Below are 15181 nucleotides of genomic sequence, written 5' to 3' on the forward strand. Positions count from 1 at the left end.
TAAGCTACTGTTAATCCAGGGAATGAAATTTGTATTTGTTTTGATTTATTCTCTAATATTTGGAAGTTTTTCTTCCTAATACTTCGTTCAATTTGGGATCGAAATCAATCCCTAAAAAAGGATTGATAAGATTTTTATTTCTCGAATTTTATTGATCTTACATTAACTTAAACCCAATTGCTTAATGGATTTGAATTGAACTGAACTTTAGACCAAAGGGATTTTATTACTCAACCCGATCCAATTTACAATTTCAAGTAATACTTCTTTTATATAGGAAACTAAAACATAGAACTACTTTAAAACCTGTGTATCTATTTAGTCCTTAAATCAACTTTTAATCATTTTAAATACATTTCTAACTATTTAATTTTTGAACTTAAAACGTATTAAACACAACCTTAAAAGTTCATTAGCTATCTACAAAGACAGAGCAAATCAAACTATCCAGAATTGAATTGTTTTACTTGATGTCGCATTTGATAACTATAAGCAACCCTATAAACATATTAATCTAACAAAGTACACTCATTCTATGATTCACAGCAACTCTATATTACAATCACCATCTGTTAGACAAAAACTCAACATACTCAACTATAATAAGAAAATTGAAACAACTAAACAGGAAAATCGTTATCAAATGGAGTCTAAGAAATTGGTGAGACTTCAATTGACCAATATGATTAACTACAACAAAAAGGTCCTTAGATATTTTGGATTTAATTACTCACTTTTACTAACCTTAACTATAACAAGAGTTTAGAAAACTATATGGCATCATATTGTGCACTGCTGAAATTTCCTATCAATTGAAAACAAACTGCATCAAGAGAGTCATTAGACTCTGTATTTCTAGTAAACACATCACTAACATCATTACCTTCTTCTATACAGCTTCATAATCTTGTAGCCTATTTCTCGTTTTGGTTTTACATTTTATAGAAACGTGGTCTTTGAACAAAAAAAAAAGCATGCTTTTAAATGAAATTTCCATCTTGTTTTCAATACAACAAAGAAAAAAGTATCGAAATTTGAGAAGTAATGTCATTTCCTGCTCACTTCTGCTAAAATTTTTCAATATATCAACATCTCACTTCTCTTCTCTTCTTGTCACTCCATTACTTTTCACATGTAGTTCCCTCTCTACCTACATTCAATTTCCTCTAACTCATCTTCCTAACAAACATCCCTCTCTACTTCTCTGATTCACTACACTTTGACCAACTGTTTTTTTCTGTTCTTCTGAATCGTTGGAATTTAACAGATAGTTAACCATAAAGCAACAATCAGCAAATATAACATACCTATTAAGTTATAACTTGCAAGATGAAGTAATGAACCAGCGCATTAATGTAACCTGCATCCACTGCACTCCTTAAATGGCATACCAGCATCTATCTGACAGAATTGCCTCCTCAGCAGCAGCAAATTAGTTCACGAACACTCTTAAGGACATGTTTGTGAGTGGTTTTGGATTGGTTAAAATCGCTTTTAATATGTTTAAAATCCCTTCAAAACATGTATTCTATCATTCATGTTTTATTTTGCATTTTTAAATGTTATTTTCTCACCAATAAAAATTGATTTTGAATGATTAAAAATTGATAAAAGTGGTCTAACCGTTTCGAAACTACTCTAAAACAGGTAATAAACATCAATTTGAAGATTGGGACTTTAAATAGTTTACCAAAGAATTTCACCCAAAAAGTAATAGTAAAAATGAAGGACTTGTTGGTTAGGGAATGAATGAGCTGTTTCTGAATCCGCTCTGTGTTATGATATCCTTACAACCACCTTGTTCTTCTTTCCTGCAGATAAAAGTAGAACTTTTCCATCAACAATGTCTACAGCTTCAACCCTTTTACTCTCGGAATCCACTCTACCATTATTCAAATAAAGTCCCCCTTGCTTCAGTAACCGACGGGCAGCCGACTTGCTTTCAAGCAAACCAGACGTAACTGAGAGATCGACAACCGAAAGGTTCAACACTTGATCATACTCCAACGAGCAGCATGGAACATCCTCAGCAATCCCTTCAATAGTCTTCCAATCCAACTTTGTCTCTGCTCCTGGTTTCAATGCTTCAGTAGCCTTAAGGGCCTCACGTAAACCATCTTCACCATGAACAAACCGAGTAACTTCTTCGGCCAGCCGCCTCTGCGCAGTGTTAGGAACATACCCAGGTTTCATCATTTGGCTTTCCAAGTCCTGAATCTCCTCAATATCCAAAAATGTGAGAATTCTAAGAAACCTCACCACATCAGCATCAGGAACACTGAAGAAATACTGATAAAACTTGTACGGAGATAACATTGACGGCGAAAGCCAAATAGCACCGTCTTCGGATTTACCGAATTTGGTGCCATCACTCTTCAGAAGAAGAGGGAATGTCAAACCATAAACGCCATCAGCTTGAGGCAAACGTTTCCTAATAAGCTCTGTCCCAGCAGTAATATTCCCCCATTGATCACTACCTCCAATCTGAACAGAAACACCCTCGTTTTGATACAAATGAAGAAAATCATACCCTTGCAAAAGCTGATAAGTGAACTCAGTATAACTCATTCCTTGCTCCGATTCCAATCTCCTCCTAACACTCTCCTTAGCAATCATGGATCCCACTCTCGCAAACCGACCCACATCTTTCAAGAAATCCAAAAACCTAAACTCCTTCCACCAATCATAATTATTCAGAATCACAAAATTAGGGCAAAAATCAGAATCCGACCCCGAATTCCCCAAAATTTTAGTGATAATATTAGTAATTCCGAGAGTATTAGCCTCCAAGGTTTGGAGGTCGAGTTCGGGCCGCTCGAGGCTCTTGCCGGAGGGGTCTCCGACACGGGCAGTGGCGCCGCCGATAAGAGCGACGGTGGAGTGGCCACATCGGCGGAACCAAGAGAGGACGATTAAACCAAGAAGATTACCTAAATGTAAGCTCTGGGCAGTGGGGTCGAAGCCGCAATAGACCTTGAGAGGGGAGAGAGAAGCGGAGCGGAGATTGTCGCTGGTGATGGAGTCGAGAAGGCCGCGTTGTTCGAGGATTTGAATGACGTTGGTGGGAGGAGAAGGGGTTGGTGAGTAGTGAAGAGAAGTTGGAGAGGAAGAAGAGAAGAAACGGGAAGTGGGTTTGAAGAAGAAGGAGGAAGAGGGTTTGGATGAAATAGTGGAGAAGAAGAAGGAACGTTGAGAGAGAAGGAAAGCTTTAGAGGTGTAACAAGAAGATGAAGAAGAAGCAAAAATGGCCATCACCATGGATTCAATTCGGTTCAGTTCTTTCTATCAGAAAGAGGCTCTTTGGCTATGGCTAATCCAAAAATGTGAATTCAATCCCCACACCAGAAATGAAAAATCGTCAAAATGAAGAAATTGGACGTCCCTGATTTTTCTTTTTTCCAATAGATTATCATATAGTAATGTTTTTCTATTCCAATCATTAAAATTTTATACAAACAAAGAAAAAACATAGTAATATTATTTGACATTTCAAAATTGAAGTTATATATATATAAAAAAAAATCAAAATTAACTTTAGCAAAAATGATGTTAGTTAAAGTGACTTTGTGATATTAAAATTTAAAACTACGGTGATCATTCAAACCATAAAGACCGAACCAAAACCAAAATTGAACTAATGCGGTTCTTTGGTTTCAAACCCGCGGATGGGATTAAACTTTAAAGGAAGATATTTTATCTATAAATTTATAAAAAAGTTAGAGGTACGTTTATGACTAAAAGAAACTATAAGAATGGGTGGAAAATATGTATAAGAATATTAGATCACTGGTCAAGTTTTGAGTTGTGATGAGTTTAATTAAAGAATAAAAATGTATAGCATAAAATTAATGAAAAAAATGAAAGAGAGATATTGATAATTTGAGTGTAAAACTGTCAATTTTATTACATTGTGAAAAAAGACTTAGAGAAATAATATTTATTAAAAAAACAAAACTCACTTTCAAATACCATAAAATGTTTAAATTAAATGTTTTAAATTATTGACATCAACCTCTCTATATTTTCGTCAATTGAAGTAAACTTGAACTATAATACTATTAAAACATATTCCTACATATCATAATCAATAATATATATAGTGGATAATATTTACAAATATAACAAAATGTCACCGTGATAAATAAACATAGTAAACATCTATTTGTGTCTATCACCAATAGATGATAATAATCTATCAATATACATCATTAGTAAACAATAATATTTTGCTATATTCACGTTAGCGCTCACTCCCACCATACCTACTTATAGGATTTCATGCTGCTACAAAAAAAAATGTCTAATATAGATGGAGATAAAAAGATAGTCAAAGACACTGCTTATCAATGTATTATCTATAACAGCCAAACATATAGATAAACCAAAAATTTTAAGGATTCTTAGCAATATTTTATCCCAAAGTCATGCAGATCTTCGTCAAAGGATATATTACATGAACCCATAAACATGGATGTCATGTCGCTCGTCTTCATGAACATGCGAGAGAGAGATTTTGAACGACCTGAAGTGAAGGATAACTCTTGGAAAGCTTATGAAAGGCATCATCTTTGAACTTTAATTTTCACTGTATGCAGATTTTACCTCATGAGCTGCTCCAGCATCCACCCTAGTTTTGACTAATGAAACCAACTACGTCATACTTCTTTCCTGTCAAACACACAAAATAAGTAAATGAAAATTTGAAGGTTTAAGGAAGAGGTGTGTCTTCTAACCTAATAAGTAGAGTACATTGATAACTTAAGAAAACAAACTATATGTTATAAATTACATGTTTTCTCTTTCGTCGATCAATTCCTGCACCCTTCATGTCGTTCTTTGGAAGTCCAGGACCAGGTGGAATACCATACTGGATGGGAGAAAGTGCAGGTGCAGCAGGTGAAGCTGCCATATTGGGGGCTGAGGTTGGAGCCGGTACAGCTGCTTGAGGTGGAGCAGTGACTGGGGGTGGTAATGCTGCAGGTTCAGGAAGAGGTCGAGGCAAAATGTGTTTCAATCGATTGTTCCTATAGTTCTTCCAGAAGTAAAATTGCTGTCTGTGTGCCAATTCCTAAGAAATTCCAAATGATGCAACTGTGTTAAAATACTAAGAAAAAGGAAAAGGGGAAATATCACATATCCGCATATGAGCAAACCATTTGGAAAGAAGCAACAAATATCTCTTTTGAATAGATGGACATGGGAGACAGTTTAGATTTTTTCATCTCACTATAAACTGAAATGAAAATATATAAGTCTACTGAGCATTTATCAGAGATGTATGTGCATAGTCGTGATCACAGAAAAAATTCACTATCCAACTAAATATTTATTCTCCGATCTCGAAAGAGAAGTTGAACAAAAAAGAACAGAAGCTAACCTTGTTGCCAGGATGAGCCATTGCATTTCGGAAATTTGAATTTTGTAGAAGTTCAAGAAAAAAAAGACAATGAGGGTACCTAGAAACAACATTGAAGTCAATACCAAAAGTACAACCAGTTCTCATTCATCAGTTCAGGGAAAGAACTGACTCACATTATAAACTTGATATACTCTGGCCGTTGCCAATATTGAAGGTACTTCAAGTAACCAATAAAAGCTTCATCCTCAAGGTAACGATTCTGCGCCAGATCTATATAAAACTAGATGATCAGCAACCAAAACTGAGAAAAGCATTTGTTCGAACATTTCAATATCAATTTGCAAATACATCATTCATTAAGAAGAAATGTGTACGTGAAGATGACTATCACCAAATATGTAAGTGCCAACTTCAGAAATGTACTTCAGTAAGACACTGTAGCATATCATCAAAAGGATAAAATTCTAGGAAATTCACTATATGTAAAAATTGTACAACGCCAGTTTTTCTCAACAGGCAGAAAGATCAGACGAGCACTGATCTCTGGTAAATTATAAGTTGATTTTGTAGTAGAAACAGTAGGTTGCTGCCCCAGTAGTAGTCAGGCAACCAGCATAAAAGAAAAAGTTTCATCTAGGCACTACTCTAACTCAAGAAGATGCAATTGAATGAATTTTGGTTCTAGATGTCAAAATCTGATCTTTCATTGTGACTTCCTTCTTCACATTGGTCAATAAAAAATCACTTCACAGGAAATGCAACTGAGAAAATCATGTTCAAAATTCAAATAAAACAGATGGTTCACGTGAGATATTATATGATAAAAATTCAAGCCAACAGTTCTTTTTCTTTCATATCCTGGATGTTCAAGCTAGCTTGTTAGACCTCAACTAATCGAATGGAATAACTATAACAATACTATACTGATATTTGTTATCAAGGAAACTCATACGGTATTAAATCATTGGTAGATGGTCGTCGTAGATTGAACCCACTCCAAGTGATTATTTAATTTTACATTAACATTTATTATACACATATGTTCAATCCACTTTATCATTAGAAGAAATACGTAGAATTTACTTTCGTCTTGGTTGCTTTTCATGTAAAGCACACTTTCATGTATAGTTAGCTCATAAGAAATCCAAATTGAAACTAAATTCAACTGAAAAAGTTCGAAAGCAAATCTTAGGATAAACGCTGAATTTTCGAAACTCATTTTGGAACATCCAATAGCTTTGCCCACCCTTCAAGCTGAAGTTTCAAGGATAAGAAATAAGCCTAACCCCCTATAAAGAAACCCTAAATTTTACAAAAAACTTACAATGAATGTAGGTAGGATTGGCAAGGCATTGAACAAACTCCAATTCGAGCAAGAACCGCTGCCGTCCGTCATCGGGATCTTTGTAAACATTGGTAGGCCTGGTAATAATTAACCAAACAGAAAGGGAAAATTGATCAATTCACAATGAGCCCAATAAACCAATCCCTCAGCAACGGAACAAAAATGAAGAATTGAAGCGATATACAAAATGAAAGAAGAATTGGGTAAAGAGAGACGAAGGAGGGAAAATGATAGAAAAGGAGAATGAAAAAGAGAAACAAACTTACGATGATGGGTTATCAGCTTCTTCTTCTTTTAATCCATGATTGGACGCCATTGAATCTGGCTGCCAGTCGAAGTTCAAATTGAACCCAAAAATTAAGAAGAAGTTGCGAGATTCGTAGTGGAGCGATATGGAGATACCCTTCAAAGCTCTCAACAATTGCTACATTCAACTTAGAGCAGCAAGCGATTGAAATCGATGACCCAACGTAGAACAATGAAATATGCCCGCGCTACCAATGCTATAAAAACCTCAAAATACTTTTCAATCACTCAAAATTAGTATAATCTTTTTCTTGTTTTCTTTACATTTTTAAGTGATAAATTGTAAAGAATAGATCGAAGAGTTTGGTAATAACAAGTAAATTTGATGTATATGACATATATATAGTAAAATGTCTTTATATAGATATTGATATATTACTACCGTTTTCTATTTTCTATTACTAATAGATATTAAAATATAATACTAGATATTAAAATATAATACTAAATTTCTATGGATTCGATAATTTTGTCATTTTTTATTTTCTATTACTAATAGATATTAAAATATAATACTAAATGTCTATGGATTCAATAATTTCGTCATTTAAAAAAACTACATTTTCAACCAACCACCAACAATTTAATTAATTTAATTTAATTAATTTTAATTGAACGAAAACAATAGACCCAATTTGCATGCAAGATTTCATTATATTAATTTCACTATATTAATTTCACCCATATATATATATATATGATGAAAGCGAAGAGTGAAAATGAATTTTCACTTTAAGAATATAAAACAAACTTCATTTTCTAACCCAACTTTTTCAAGATTATAGACAACATCTTTTTAAGTTGAGATTTAACCTCTAACTTGTTCATCAATACTATACCGAAAAACATGTTTCTCATTGTATTATATTGTACCTCTCGTTTTTTTTTTCCTTGATTAAAATGGGTATAAACCAAACAAGAAATTTCATTGCTAAACCCATCAAACTGGAGAGAAGACAAAAGGTAGGATAGTTCTACATATCATCATATCAACTTATAATTACTCCTCAAATAACAAAGAATTCTACATCCTGATCAGTTCCAATTCATCCATACACAAGAACATGTCCTTTAATTTCCTTAATTTTCTTTCTTCCAAATTCTCTTATGGTTGATAACATGGTTTTTTCAGCCCTTCCAGAGCCAACAAATTGTTAACCAGTCCACAAATCTTTACCTCCTCAAAGCTACAAACTGCTACCAAGTTCATAAGAAACTCAAGTGGGACTGTTGAAACGTCAATAAAGTACAATGTTTTCCACACCCTCCAAGTTATAGAGATGGTAAAAACACCATTGAGTTGAAGGAACCTAGATCCCGAACAATAACTTTGCAGTAGTACGAGCATTGTATCTCCTAGTAGGGTCTGTACCGCATCGGCCGCCTGAACCTTGGGACCCTTCTGCATAAAGTAAGAAAATAGAAACTCGCATTATAAAGCTGGAAGTGAAAGGAATTGAATTTTCAATTAGAGGTTTACAACATTCCACTAATCTCTTCAAATCAGTAAAGAGAGAAGAAAAGAAGTGGACAGTCAATCCTCTAATTCCCCTTCAACAATATGCATTTAGAAGTTGATCGTTCTAAAATAGTGCAATTTGTCTCTTACACCTGAATGATAATCATTTTTAAAAAATTTAAAAAAAATGCAGCACAATCATGATTTAAATATCCAAAAGAAGAAATGGTAATATATATATATATATATATATATGCAAACTAAACTATTTTGTCAAAATAGTAGAATATTTATGACCAATTGGCTTGTCATTGAAATTTGTTTGTAAATTTTCACAATTGAATCGCATGTATACCATAACAAAACAGGAAACATTGGGAGAGATTACTTATTCCTAAATACGATATTTTACCAACATGAGAAGACTTCTTATATTACATCCTATGTGGAGCAGGAAGGCAAAAAACTATGACCTCTCAGAGGGGGTGTCAAGAAAGCTACACAAATACATAAACCTCCAGGCACGATACCATGCCTTACAACTTGCATACGAGCACTTCAAATTCTTCGTCATACCATAGAGTGAGAAGCAATATAGTAGTTTAGTGCTTACCCATAACCATATGAAGGATAAGGTGCGGTGGGAATGAAAGGCCGGCGACCTCGAAACCCAAAAGGGTTTGGCCTCCTTCCACGGTATTGCTTCATACCCGGCACATTTGTCCTTTTAGCAGAGACCTGCAAAATGTACCAAAAAAGTGGCCAATGGTCAGTGATAGAAGTCGATATTACGAATCCACAAACAGTGTACAAGCTTGGGGATATGCAGAAGCTTCTACTCTCCGAAACCTAGTAAACTCGACTAACCAAAAGCAAATGCTTCCACAGATAGTTTTCCCCTCTATATACACCTTCCACTCATAAGTCAGAACTTCTCTTATCCCCCAAAGTCTTCCTCCGGCAAACATACATTATCGGCATCCTATTAGTGTAAATCATTATTGATAGAAAGTTAAAGTGTGTAAAACTAAGTTCGAAAAACCTTAAGTTGACGACCATGCAACTCTGACTCATTTAACAGCAAAGCATTCTGGACAGCATCAACCTCCACGAACTCAACATAAGCAAATCCCTTCGGGTGACCAAATTTGTCCGTCAAAATTGTCACTCTATTCACTGTCCCACAAGATTGAAAATGCTGTTGGACCTCTTCAGGAGTGCATGCATAGTCGACCTGAAGTAAAAAACCAGGACAGAAAATAAATCATTTTGTATTGATATGATGTTGGCAAGCCATGTAAAATAAGACGAGAGGAAAATATGCCCAAGGAGAAATGACACGTCAATCTGCCATCCACCTAGCTAGACCTAATCAGACTAACAGAACTTCAGATTTCGATCATGTTAAAAGAAAAATGTCTTTAGATCTAGAATTTCATTGATAAAATATTATTCCTATTTCCTAGTAGTAGCTGATGCTGACTCAACACACGTAATATAAATGAAAAATGAAACAATGTAAAGGTAGTTTATGAGAGAAAGAAAGACTGGAAATGTGTGTAGCCCTTGGTGGGAGTAGACTGGAAATGTGTGTAGCCAAGTACGCGGACTAAAACACTGAATAGAAAACGTCACAACAAGTAAAAGTTGCAGGATAGAGATGGTGGGAAAAGCTCCTTTTGGCAGGAAAATACTGAGAAAGAACTAATGAGTGCAAGAAGCTCGCAAGGATGTGCAGCATCAACTCATGAAGGGTAACAAGAAGAAATCAGGATAAGTTAGAATCGAATAAACTTTTTGGAACTTCATTGCTAGATTAATGCAATGCACCCAGGAAGGGAACAAGTAATTCTTAGGACCATTTGCCAGTAGAGTGCAACAAAGTGGATAGATTACAGAAGACGTTTCCAAATATGACTATAGAACCTGGCTGTTGTTTGCTCAGTATCAACAGCCATTAATCTCAAATTCCTCTTGAACAGACAATATGCTGAATTTGGTCTCTTTTTCATTCCAACTCCCGTAAAGACTTGTGACTTAAGTAACCTGAAAATAATATTAACTACTTGTTGCATGACCATAGACTTCAATTTTTATATTAAATAAAATTTAGGAAAATTCTCAATTTATACCCAGACTTTGGGGTTTGAATCAATTTACATAAACTTTGAGAGTTGTGTCAATCATAATTTCAAACTAATAATTGTATCAATTTATACTCTAAACCTTTACAAGTGAGTCAACTTAGACTCTGAACTTTTATAAATATATCAATTTGAATGCTCCATTTTGTTTTACTTGGACACTCTTGGGAAAGTAGAGGTCAATGATGCATTTATGAAAGGTTAAGATTTAAATTAATACAATTATTAGTTTAGGGTTTAAATTGATACAACCTCCAAAGTTTAGGGTTTGAATTGATACAATGGGTTTAAATTGACACAACTCCTAAAGTTTACGGGTGTAAATTGATATTTGCCCTAAATTTTAAGAAAAATAAGGAGGAGGCAGGGGAGTACGGGGAGTAGGAAGAGAGAAAGAAAGAGAGCAAAAACATGATGAATCAACGCGAAAAATACATTTCTTTGGGCAAGAAAGAAATAGGACGCTTGTCTATGAGAAGAGAATGGGCTGGGAAGAGGTTCCTGATTAAGCTAACTAATGGGTCTTTTTGGCATGGACTTTCTGTTTAATAAGTTGTGCCAATAACGTTATAATTTTCCAAAAAATAGATGGCATTCAAAGTAAAAAGAAAAATTAAGAAAAAAAGTTACGCATTTTCTTTATAACCATTTTACTTTTAGCTTTCTATTTTTAAATTTACACTTGTTTCCTCATCATTTTGTTGGTAAGCTTTTCATCTTACCTAAAAACAGCTTTGAATTCAAAACTAAATTTCAAAAACAAAATCAAGTTTTCAAAAGCTACTTTTTAGTTTTCCAAATTTGACTTGGTCTTTGAAAGCATGACTAAAAAGCATGTATTGCACTACGTTAGATAGTTAGAGTAAAAAGTAAAGGTGTAATACTAAAAATGTGTACTGCAAAACTTCAATATTAAAATACACAGTGGGAGGAAAGGGGTGATAAATCTCACATTACCAACATATACAGATCGAGAATCTACTTCCTCCTTTTCAGCCTGTGTTGCAGAGGTACTGGATGAATCTTCTTACATGTTAAAAGGAACACAAGTTAATTACAAAAAAAAACTACATACTGTAAAAAGATGGTTAACCAAACTAGCGAAGTATGAGATAAGATTTCCACTAATTAATATTTTCTCACCACCAAAAAATAGATAAAATGATGACGAGAAAAGGATCAGTCTCTTTGCTATATAAAAATATCCTATAAAGTATGTATTGAGCAGACATGCATGCCACATAGAACACATGCATCTGCATATTCCACAAACACAAACTGAAAGTTAAAAGGTTTTGAACAGCTAGAAATGCAATATACCTACGATTGCCAAGGACATGAGGTTACATTAAAACAATTGATTTGTCTCATTGATAAGTTAAATATAATAAAAATTTGGCAATATTAAAGCGACATAATTGTTATACTCTTCCAAAATTCAATTCTTTTTTGTTCAAATAGAATACGTAAGAGAAAACTTAACTTCCATTAAAACCAGATAAAGGACAAACATATTATCCAAATATAAAAATGGTTTGAACTCTCTGGTTGATTGCCAGCAAAAGAACTAATAACGTTTTACACCTATTTGACATAACAATCATAAATAAAAACTCACAAAGCCTCGGAATTTTCAATATCTAACTATCTTTTGTTTTATTTTATTATGTTTTTATGAGAAAACAAATTTGAAGAAGTTTGTGCATCCAAAAACAGGCTTCAATTGTTTAGGAAAAGAGACGTAAGAATTATTAAACTCCCTGATTACACCGTATGGACACTAGAGATAGTTATGGAAGTAGACCAGCTACCAAACTTCCCACCAGGGACTCTTAATCCACTAAATAACTTTTTGACAACCTCCGTTAATCACAAAACTCTCCCATTTTCCTCCAACATCCCTTCACTGCAAACCACGCCAAATTCTAGACTCTCTGAAACTAGAATACCAAAAACCCACCATTGCATCCTTCGAGTACAATACAGCTAATAACGATTAAACCCAAACAGCTCTTAGAACTTCACGCAACCTGATTCAAGATTCGGGAAGCTATATTCAATCCTTCGATATGAAAACATGTTATCAGTCTTAAAAGGTTAAAACTAGGTTTTTCCCCCCCCTTTTTGGTATTGTCCTGTAAAGAAAAACAGCTACAGAGCTAATTCAACAAACCTAAATTCCCCTCACAAACATCAAGAACATAATTCAATAACCAACTAACTGAATTACAAAGATGAAATAAAAAGATACCTTGAACAGCACCCATCTCCTTCTCAACTTTAGCCTGCATTTCCCGAAGGGCACCAGCCTCCTCTTCGATCTCCTTAAGCCTCCTCTTCATGTCCTCCAAGTCCTAAATAATTTTTTTTTTTAAAAAAAAAAGAACGAAACCCCCATAGAGTCAATCAGAGACAAGAGTCGATGAAAAATAAGAGAGAAGAAGTCGAAAAGGGTACCTTGGAGTTAGCGTTACTAGGCTCAGCGTCGTAGCCTTCTTCGTCGGCCCTACCAGAAGACATGTCAAGGTCGGCATCCAACTCGGCGTCGTCGGGAATATCCCCACCGTAAACTTCGTGCTCGTGCTCGTCGTAGGAATAATTGCGCTCCATCTCCGTCTCCGATTCCGACTCCGGTGGCCCCTCGATCGATGGTGGGTAAGTTGTGTATTTGGTTCCCAATTGAATGAAGATTAGGTTTCGGATCCTGTCTCCGACTCTTCTTTTCATATTATCTTTTTTTCCTTTTCTTTTTTTTTTTCTTTTTTTTTTCTTTTTTGCTACTAAATAAATTTTAAAAAATCCTAAAAAATATAATTCGAAAAAATAACAAATTTGATATTTTAGTGATGGTTCATTTTTTCTATTTTTAGAGAACTTCAAATATTTAATTATATATATATTTGGAAGGTGTGATTTTAAATTTAATTTTAAGGGTGATAAAATTTAAAATGTAGTGAACTTTTTTTTAAAAAAAATTATATCAAACAAGACTTTTATTAACTAGAGTTTTTTTTAGGGTTTACCTAGTGAAGTTTAAGTCGAGTTGTTAAGTTTGTGTGTTTTTATCATGTAAAGTTGTGAGATGAAGATTTCCGATAAATATAAAAAGATTGAGAAATATAATTACTTGATAAATGTGGAAGTTCTAAAACACGTGAAAACTACTTGATAGACATGCAATCTAAAAATGTCGATATCTTATAAATTATAGAGTAAATTGATATCTAATTTAAACATTATAGATGAAAAGTGTAACATTTTGAATAATATAAAACTAGACAAATAAATACTAATTTTTCTTTTTTCTATTGGTATGGAATGTAACTGTAACTATTACAAAAGTCTAAATTTAACCATCTTACAAATTTGAGAACCTATGTTTATCTCTATTGATGGCAACATCATGACTACATGTCCATCTAAATAATCAAGAGAGGCTCTATAAAGAGTGAGCCCTCCACACCACACCATGTTGTTCAAGCAACAATACCTTAACAATATTTAGTAGTGTTAGATTTAGTAGGAACCAAACGTTGGTGTTTGTTTGACTGGTGTGTAAGGAGTGGATTTATTAAAGGGTTGGGGGTATGTGCCTCCTCACATTCTCGTTTTTTATATTATAATATTAATTTCGAAATGTTAGATTACAATATATGTTAAATAATATTTTGTTATTATTAAATTTTGTATTTGATATAGTGGTTGTGCTCCATTTAAAACTTCAGGTTTGGGTTTGAATCTTATATATGATTTATAGATGTGTCACTCGTTGTGTTACTTTCAATGGCTTGATCATACATGTGACCTCCAACTAGGGGTGAGATCGGGTTGGGTTAGGAGACATCCTCAACCCAACCCATATTTTTCAGGTTATTTGGATTGGCAACTCGAATAACCCGAATTTAGTTTATAACTCAACCCGTAAAATATGGGTTGAGTTGGGTTGTCAAATTGTATATATAATTTGTTTATAAAAAAAAAAACCCGTTTTCTAATTTCTAATTTCTAATGATTATAAACATTTGAAATTGTTACATTTAAATTTCAAACATACACAATTCAAGCTTTCATACAATAAATTCAAGATTTATATACATTTAATTTGTTTTTTTATTAAAATAATATATTTATATATTATATTAATTCAGGTTTGGTTGGATTGAACCAAATTTTTCAACCCTCCAACCCGACAACCAACCCAACCCAAAAAAATTAATTTTTTTTTAACCCAACCTAACCCATATTTTAACCTAACCCAACTCAACTCTTATAATATAGGTTGTGTAGTCCGGGTTATTCGGGTTCAACCCATATTTATACACCCCTACCTCCAACAAACAAATTATACAATTCAACATCTCTCCCTCGATACTACCTATATACTTATAAATGTTCATAAGGAAATTTTCATTTAGTTTTGAAATGACCGAGAAAATTTTGGAGTATTTCACATATAAAAAAATGAACTAACATATTTACAAAATATAACTAATTTTTATATTATATTAGTGATAGATAGTTCTATCAACATCTATAAGTGTATTGACAAACATTGATGGAAGTTTATT

At 33.7% G+C, this 15181-nt stretch overlaps 3 protein-coding genes across 5 annotated transcripts; all 3 read right to left on the minus strand.

Moving 5' to 3' along the window:
- Nucleotides 1–978: 978 nt before the first annotated feature.
- Nucleotides 979–3384, minus strand: LOC101223056 (tyrosine--tRNA ligase, chloroplastic/mitochondrial). Its single transcript, XM_004146844.3, has one exon. It carries the CDS (start codon nucleotides 3256–3258, stop codon nucleotides 1777–1779), a length of 1482 nt encoding a protein of 493 aa, XP_004146892.1. The 5' UTR covers nucleotides 3259–3384; the 3' UTR covers nucleotides 979–1776.
- Nucleotides 3385–4109: 725 nt separating this feature from the next.
- Nucleotides 4110–7324, minus strand: LOC101222819 (mediator of RNA polymerase II transcription subunit 31). Its single transcript, XM_004146843.3, has 6 exons — nucleotides 6971–7324; nucleotides 6684–6781; nucleotides 5533–5629; nucleotides 5378–5456; nucleotides 4790–5068; nucleotides 4110–4668 (listed from the first exon to the last, which is right to left on the minus strand). Exons 1-6 carry the CDS (start codon nucleotides 7018–7020, stop codon nucleotides 4651–4653), a joined length of 621 nt encoding a protein of 206 aa, XP_004146891.1. The 5' UTR covers nucleotides 7021–7324; the 3' UTR covers nucleotides 4110–4650.
- Nucleotides 7325–7965: 641 nt separating this feature from the next.
- LOC101222578 (polyadenylate-binding protein 1) lies at nucleotides 7966–13355 on the minus strand. 3 transcript variants are annotated; one of them, XM_004146842.3, is made up of 6 exons: nucleotides 13071–13355; nucleotides 12865–12967; nucleotides 11566–11636; nucleotides 9512–9703; nucleotides 9083–9207; nucleotides 7966–8412 (listed from the first exon to the last, which is right to left on the minus strand). In XM_004146842.3, exons 1-6 carry the CDS (start codon nucleotides 13338–13340, stop codon nucleotides 8367–8369), a joined length of 807 nt encoding a protein of 268 aa, XP_004146890.2. In that variant the 5' UTR covers nucleotides 13341–13355; the 3' UTR covers nucleotides 7966–8366. The 3 variants fall into 3 exon arrangements, with proteins under 3 accessions (XP_004146890.2, XP_011653101.1, XP_031740463.1); XM_011654799.2 differs by having other exon boundaries at nucleotides 11566–11639; XM_031884603.1 differs by lacking the exons at nucleotides 12865–12967; nucleotides 13071–13355 and having other exon boundaries at nucleotides 11571–11642.
- Nucleotides 13356–15181: the final 1826 nt, after the last annotated feature.

This window comes from Cucumis sativus, chromosome 4 (assembly GCF_000004075.3).
Source record: "Cucumis sativus cultivar 9930 chromosome 4, Cucumber_9930_V3, whole genome shotgun sequence".
Classification (NCBI taxonomy): domain Eukaryota; kingdom Viridiplantae; phylum Streptophyta; class Magnoliopsida; order Cucurbitales; family Cucurbitaceae; genus Cucumis; species Cucumis sativus.

Bases quoted from the DNA above. Each gene is read 5' to 3' on its own strand.
- LOC101223056 (XM_004146844.3), bottom strand. From the start codon at position 3,258: ATGGTGATGGCCATTTTTGCTTCTTCTTCATCTTCTTGTTACACCTCT.
- LOC101222819 (XM_004146843.3), bottom strand. From the start codon at position 7,020: ATGGCGTCCAATCATGGATTAAAAGAAGAAGAAGCTGATAACCCATCA. The intron at 6,782-6,970 runs GTAAGTTTGTTT...AATTATTACCAG, and splicing joins GAAGCTGATAACCCATCATC to GCCTACCAATGTTTACAAAG. The intron at 5,630-6,683 runs GTAAGTTTTTTG...AGTTTTATATAG, and splicing joins CAATCCTACCTACATTCATT to ATCTGGCGCAGAATCGTTAC.
- LOC101222578 (XM_011654799.2), bottom strand. From the start codon at position 13,340: ATGAAAAGAAGAGTCGGAGACAGGATCCGAAACCTAATCTTCATTCAA. The intron at 9,208-9,511 runs GTTTTTCGAACT...TACATTTTGCAG, and splicing joins TGCATGGTCGTCAACTTAAG to GTCTCTGCTAAAAGGACAAA. The intron at 8,413-9,082 runs GTAAGCACTAAA...TACTTTATGCAG, and splicing joins TATCCTTCATATGGTTATGG to AAGGGTCCCAAGGTTCAGGC.